Source organism: Tachysurus fulvidraco, chromosome 13 (assembly GCF_022655615.1).
Source record: "Tachysurus fulvidraco isolate hzauxx_2018 chromosome 13, HZAU_PFXX_2.0, whole genome shotgun sequence".
Lineage (NCBI taxonomy): Eukaryota > Metazoa > Chordata > Actinopteri > Siluriformes > Bagridae > Tachysurus > Tachysurus fulvidraco.
In genome coordinates this window covers 24,888,146-24,895,754 of record NC_062530.1, presented here as the reverse complement: position 1 = coordinate 24,895,754, position 7,609 = coordinate 24,888,146, and the positions used below count along the sequence as shown (strand labels likewise).

The window sequence follows — 7,609 nt, the reverse complement described above, 5'->3', positions numbered from 1 at the left end:
CCCATCCTATAGAAATCATAAAGTAAATGCATGAAAAGTTCTCTAAATAATCTTACCATAATTAGAACAGAAAAATGCCAAAGAAACAAACAAAAACAGTTCCTAAAGTTTGGGCTTCTGATCATTAGATCACTTGCACCCAAAGTACTTTTTGTAAATGAAATCATCTCAGGATATATCTATAAGCATGAGCCTCATCAGACTGGCCACAATCTTTAGTAATTTCCTCACTGTTACTGAGAGAACACGGGATAGATTTAAATCTTATGATCTCCAGAGCGCCATGGTATAATAGTCAAATCCACACCCTCAAAAGAGAAACCCGTAACCTCGAGCAAAAGTGGAGAAAAACTAAATAAGAGGTTTTTACAATTGCATATAAGGACAATGTGTCCAGCTATAGACAGGCACTAAAAGCTGGTAGGGCTGAGCACCTGAGCAAACTCATAGAAAATAACCAGAACAATCCCAGGTTTTTATTTAGCATTCATTTAGGTTTTTATTTAGGCTAGATTAACAAAAAAAACAGAAATCCGAACACAACATTCCATCACAGTTCAGTAGTAAGGACTTTATAAGATTCTTCACTGATACAATTGAAAGCACCAGGAACAAAGTTGATGTTCAACATACTGTATGAGAGCACCTTGTGACCCAGTCTCACCTAAAGCTCTACACACACAACTACAGTGCTTTACAAGTACAGAACAGGAAGAATTAGATATTTATCACTACAGCTAAATCAACAACTTGTTCAAAGGACCCCAGTCTATCTAAATTACCGAAAGAAGTGTTCCATAAAGCCTCTTCTTAATATTATTAACTCCTCCCTATCTTTAGGTTACGTCTTTAAATCAAGTTGGCAGTTATTAAGCCGTTCATTAGGAAACAGAATTTAGATCCCAATGAACTATCAAATTACAGATCTATTTCTCATCTTCCGTTTAAGTCTAAAATACTAGAAAAGGTTGAGTCTGTTCATCTGAGCTCCTTCTTACGGGAGAACAATATCTTCGAAGAGTCAGGTTTCAGGCCACATCATAGCATAGAAACTGCACTTGTGAAAGTTACAAACAACTTGTTCCTAGCTTTGGACCAAGACTGCATGTCCCTATTAGTTCTCCTTTACCTTAGTGCTGCATGTGACACTATAGATCACAACATTCTCCTAGATCGCTTACAAATTACACAGGTATTCAGGAACAGGATTTAAGTTGGTTTAAATCCTACATGTCTAATCAACACCATTTTGTAGAATTAAATGGTGAATCCTCCAGTTTATTGCAAGTTAATTATGGGGCCCTTCAAGGATCAATTCTAGGACCTCTATTCCGCATGCTCTGCTTCCTTTATCTGAATGAGACTAAATAAGGATACTTGGTAAATTGTTTGAACGGTTTTGTCTAGTCTTGAGATGGTCTACCAGGCAACAGTGCCCACAAGTGATTGGATGGAGACTACAGAAGATGCATTTTAAAATTTCATACTATTCATCATCTATTACAACCATATTTTGTTTGTGAAGTTTATGTTCAATTCTGTCATTATATCTGTATATATTTGCTTGTTTGTTTTTTGGTTGGATGCTAATGTGCAGTTTAGCAGTCTTCTCTTTTCTCATGGACATTGACAATTATTTGTGCTGATAAAAACTTTTTATTAGATCGATTATAGAAACATGCATGTTGCTGAATACAAAATATATTTCTATGGACAGAAATAAGAAACTAGTCTCATTGTTGCATGATTGGTTTATTCAGGTCACAAGCACATCCATATCAGATTTAATTAAATAAAGTATATTAGACAATGTTATTTAGTTTATTATATTTGACTTAATGTCTCAAAGATAAACATTCTTCAGCAAAAATGACAATGCATATATCTGAAAAGTTTGTTTCTTAAAATGATTTAGATGCTGTTTTCCCCATCATATTTTTCTTTGTGTTCAGTTCAGGTTTAAACAGAATAATATAACATTTAGGTGTAAATATACAGAATAGTAAAGCAAAACTGGAGGCCAGAATAGCAAATATCTCCACAGCTACAGTGAATTTTCCAGGAGAGCTGACATAAGCTGGAATAAAAGTGATCCAAACTGCACAGAATATCAGTATGCTGAATGTAATGAATTTAGCTTCATTAAAATTATCAGGCAGCTTCCTAGCTAGAAAAGCTAAAACAAAACACAAGAAAGCAAGAACTCCTATATAACCCAACACAGCCCAGAAACCTATAGTTGAGCCCAAACTACATTCTAATATAATCTTATCCTTGTAGTAGTCCATGTTTTTGTATGGGAAAGGAGGGGAAACTGTTAGCCAAAGTACACAGATAAGAACCTGTATGAGAGTGAAGGCAAGTACACTGAGTCTCTGCTGTAGAGGCCCAAACCATTTCATTAAATTACTTCCTGGAAGTGTAGCCCTAAAGGCCACTAGCACAACTACTGTTTTCCCCAGAACACAGGAGATACAGAGGACAAAGGTGATCCCGAATGCTGTGTGACGCAGCATACAGGACCAATCAGAGGGCTGTCCAATGAAAGTAAGTGAACAGAGGAAGCACAGAGTCAGAGAGAAGAGCAGCAGGAAGCTCAGCTCAGAGTTGTTGGCTTTAACAATAGGAGTGTCTTTTTCTATAAGAAATAAAATAGCTACTAACACAGTTAATGTAGCTCCAAGCAAGGAAAAAAATACCAGTATTATCCCCATATCCTCTGTAAATGAAAGAAACTCAACAACCTTTAAAACACATTTATCTTTGAGAGCATTAGACCAATATTCTCCTGGACACTGATCACAGTTATTTGAATCTGCAAAATAATTAAGGTTGTTAACATTAGGTTTTATATATGGTTTTATTTATTAATACCATTTATGAGTAACTGTATCCTGAATAATAAAATAAGGACACAGAACGTACATTTAACAGATTTTCTGAGAATATTAGTTATGCTGAAATTACCTGTCTGGTTACTGATCTCTCCTTCTGCACATGGTATACAGTCATAGCAGCAGACAGGCCTTCCTTTCTGTGCAGCTTTCCTGGTTCCTGGAGGACAGCTCTCACTGCACACAGACCTTGGCTTCTAAAATACAATATATTTTGGCTACAACCTTGGAATAATAAGGTTTTATCTGTTTGTGCCATAACTGCATGTTTAATAATGAAATCTTTGCAGCTTTACATGTTTATACTGTGCCACAGATATTTCATGTAGAATCGGTGGTACATAAAGGGCTTTATTTATTTATTGATAAATTTCAGTTACTTGGAAATTGCGAATAATGTATTCACCTCTCTTTTCTCTCCAGCCCAGATTATATCTTCATGATTTAGTACAAATTGCTGTCCAGCTGGCAGAGAGGCATCATAATAGCCCACAACCTTAAACTCCACTTCACCAGTGAGACCTCGATGCCAGTTCACCACATCATACTTTGCAGCCGTAGCCCCAGTGCTGTCGAACAAAATATGGTCTCCTATTTTACTGGTAAAATTTAACTTTTTTAGAGACTCAACAACCTTTAAATTAAAAAGAAAACAAGTATAAATTTCAGGATAACATCAGCTGTTGATTTGATCTGCTTTGCTTATCTTCTGTTACCTGCCATGATTGTATTTTTTTCTCTTTCTCACAAATCTTTTCTGTGCATCTCAACAGGCTGTGTAGAGAATGTGCCACAGCATAAACCCCATTATAGACATTATTTGCATATCTCAGGTCTGAAAAATCTTTACTATAGTTTTTAAAATAAATTATATCTTCATATTTGTTGCAGTAGCTTTCAGTCTGAGAAATCATCTTTCCATCTTTATCCAAGCAAGGGAAATCTTTTTGCCAAAATTCATTAAGAGCATATTCAGCAAACCCAGCAATTTTCAAATTTCCCACATCAAATCCAATAGATCCAGAAAGTACAGTAAAACTTCTTGGTGTTTGTAGGCCGATAGCAGAAATCCATGCAACACCAATCATCTGGTAGCCAGTGAGATTATTTAGAATAAGTTGTTCTATTAGAATGTTCATATCAAAGTACGCGAAAAATACAATGATTACTTTGGCTGTGCCTTTCTTAATAATATCAGCAATTTTTTTCATTTTAGAAGGAACTGTCCGATCAAACTTCTCAGAGTACTCAACACATATTCCCTCCTCTTTGGCTGCTTTCAGAAAAATAGCCATTCCATTGTTCCCATAGTCATTATCACTGTTCACAGCTCCCACCCAAGTCCAGCCAAAGTGCTTGACCAAATATGCCAGAGCTCTACCCTGGTAGTAGTCACTTGGTATTGTCCTGAAGAAAGATGGGTATTCTTTTCTGTTGCTCAGACATTCACATGTGGCAGAAGGGCTTACCTGAAGAAAGAAAGACAGGGAAAAAACCCAAAAGGCCCATTTGTGTTTCTGTGCTTCTCAGACCAAAAATTCTCCTACGTCCAATGTTTCCAAAAATAATATAATAAAATTTAAAATTTCAAAACAAAAGCTTATGTATGGCATACTATACATCTAATTATACTGTATACCTGTGTAAATGATCTTGATAGGTAGAATAACCCTGATGATACTAAAGAAAACAAATATTGAGCCTCAATTCTAATTCAAAGAACCTCAGATTGGAATACTGATAAATAGCAAAGAGATTAAATAAATAGACAATAAATATATAATGCCTCAGATCCATTGTTTGATATTGTAACAGACCTAATCTGTGAGTTGGAGTGCATGTTGATGTTATACTGAGCATTGTGATTTGTGAGTTTGGAGCATCAAGATGTTGCACCGTGAGAAATAATAATTAAAAGAGTGGATGAACAAATGATGAGCCTCGAGTGGAAAATGTATTACACACAAATCACAATGCTCAGTATAACATCAAAATGCACTCCAACTCACAAATTAGGTCTATTACAATATTTAAAAAATAACTAAAATAATTATAATGACTTAATTTATTAAATTTCTTTGTTAATAAAGATCATCTCGTATGCATATTTAAATTATATAAAATTCATTGTTAATAAACAATAATTAAATTACTTGCTCCTTACCACTGGCATCTGAAAAGGTCCTGTAGTTTTTGTGAGTGCTATAGTAGGAGTGGACTCTGATTCTCCTATGACAGCTTGTACTACTGCTTGTCCAGAGCAGCCATCATCTGCTGTTATGTCATGACCAGTCATAAAAGCCATGGCTGCTTTCATAGATAACAAACCTGAGAGACAGTTGTCATAAATCCTGTAACCAACTGTGATATTTGGGAGCAAGCCGTTGTTTCTGTTGATTTCATCAATTGCAAAAGTCACAGTCTGAGCTAGGCGTAATTCACCTAGGTCAATGCTACAAATATACATGAAAATGATATGAAATTTCAAATTATTTATTACAAAATGAAAAGTAAAGTTACATAATAAAAATAAATAAATGCAGACTATTACAAAACACAAAACTGTAGATTCCCCAAAATCACTATCATGTTAAATTGTCTACTATAACAAACCTTTTGCAGATTAAACTTTGAGGTTTTTCCGTGTATGTTAATGACTGCATCTGTGTTTCCCGATGTATTGAAAAGATAGCTCCAATTATCACATCTCCATCTTTAGACAGCAGAGGATTTTCTGGGTTTGCCAGAATATGGCAATATTCTCCCTTTGCCTGGTAAAAATAAATGAGTAATACAAGGAATAACATTACAAGGTTTGTCCACTGCTTTTGCTGGATCAGTCCACAAACTCCATGTTCTTCATATATTTATACACATGCAGTGGCTGTTCTGGGTATTACCATTTATTTTATGAGCTTGGTGATGTCATCGAGGGACAGAATGTTACACACATCATAATTCTGTCTGGTTAAAATTATTCATCATAATCCAAAATATTATTTACAGCCAACCTTGTTGGCTTGTACATGTGCTGAAAAACCTATAGGTTTATTTGCATTCTTGTATTTCTTGCATGTGTTCACTCACTAGTGGAAGAATATATATTGCTCCTAGGCTTTTCCAAAAATCGTATAGATATTTATAGAAGACTGAGGTGATATATCAGATAATTGTATGTAATTATTTGAACAAAGTTGTACATTTAATTGGAGTGTAAACTATTTCATATTCATAATTCATATTAGAGTGCTTGAGTTTATGTACTGTGCCATTTTACAGTTTTCAGGGACAGAGCACTGTCCTGGGCTATGGCTATTTGGTTGGGCCTAGCTGACTTCCCTACGGTTGGTTCATTTATCAATGCAATGCGAAGCTATTTTGACCACCCTATTGGAATAGGGGCTTTGACCTCATCCCTGCTTCGCATATGCCACGGTGCACGCTCGGTAGCCAGCTATATCATTGATTTCCGTACTGTGGTGGCCATCTCGGGTTGGAATGACCAGGCCCTCCAGGAAGCCTATGTGTAGGGCCTCTCCAAGAATCTGAATCTGGAAGTGGCTGTGGATTGTCTGGGCATGTGCATGCTTTGGAGGAGTACACGGCATCAGTGCCCAGCTACATCGACAAGTGCACAAACTGTACTGACGATGAGCAGTAATTAGAAACAAGCACAGAGTTCTTACACCATTCTGTGTTGGTGTAAACACACACCACCACCGCAAATCTTATCGCACAGAGCTGCATTTCTGTCGGCTCTAAGTGAAGTTATCCCGTCCAGCTGAATGGCGGCATCTGGAACTCTCATTGAGCCATGTCTCCGTGAAAACAAAGACATAGCAGTTTCTAAACTTTCGCCATGTAGTGCGTTTGAGTCAGATGTTGTCCAGTTTATTGTCCAGGGAGCAAACATTGGAGAGTAGAATGGACGGGAGTGCCGGCCTAAATAAAACCTTAAAAAATGTAAATAGCACATATTGAATCCGGAGTGGACGCTGCATGCTACTGCCACGCCGCCATCTTGGATGCAATGGGCCTAATTCAGCACAAAGGCACATTCCATTCTGAGACCTCTAGGTCCCTGCCTCAGGGCACTGACTAAAACAAGTCGTTAAACAGCAGGGGCCCTCCCCCCTCTGGGGACTACTGGGACCTCCATGATAGTGATGGCCAGTTCGTGAACAAATCGTTCTTTTGAACCGGTTCTTTTTAGTGAACTGGATGAACCAGTTCACCAAATCGGACTGATTCGTTCCAAACAGTTTGCGTCTTGAGTCAGCGCTGATCCACAAGTTACTAAAGTTACTCACTTTCGGTAATGACTGACAGCCCCTCCGACTCTAAATAAACTAATATCCCGGAGTATATGTAACTCCTGTACACTGAACTGAGGCATGTTGTGCTGAGAGAACTCTGAGCTCGAGCTGTTGATACTGCGCATGCGTGTATCAACACGCAAAAGTTCTTTCGGACACGTCCGAGATCCGATGAGCTGTTGATACAGCGAATCATCAGTACACTGAACTGAGAACTGTTTCTTTCGGACGTGTCCGAGAACCGATGAGCTGTTGATACAGCGAATCATCAGTACACTGAACTGAGAACTCGTTCGGACGTGTCCGAGAACCGATGAGCTGTTAATACAGCGAATCATCAGTACACTGAACTGAGAACTGTTTCTTTCGGACGCGTCCGAGATACGATGAGCTGTTGAT

The 7,609-nt window shown here is 37.5% G+C and overlaps 1 protein-coding gene across 1 annotated transcript; it reads right to left on the bottom strand.

Annotated features, from left to right (window-relative positions):
• Positions 1 to 1,895: 1,895 nt before the first annotated feature.
• LOC113652721 (extracellular calcium-sensing receptor-like) lies at positions 1,896 to 6,381 on the bottom strand. The gene is made up of 7 exons (XM_047822805.1): positions 6,370 to 6,381; positions 5,508 to 5,665; positions 5,059 to 5,347; positions 3,611 to 4,363; positions 3,301 to 3,528; positions 2,968 to 3,091; positions 1,896 to 2,815 (listed from the first exon to the last, which is right to left on the bottom strand). The coding sequence occupies exons 1-7, from the start codon at positions 6,379 to 6,381 to the stop codon at positions 1,902 to 1,904; spliced, it is 2,478 nt and encodes an 825-aa protein (XP_047678761.1). The 3' UTR covers positions 1,896 to 1,901.
• Between the last annotated feature and the right edge of the window lie 1,228 nt (positions 6,382 to 7,609).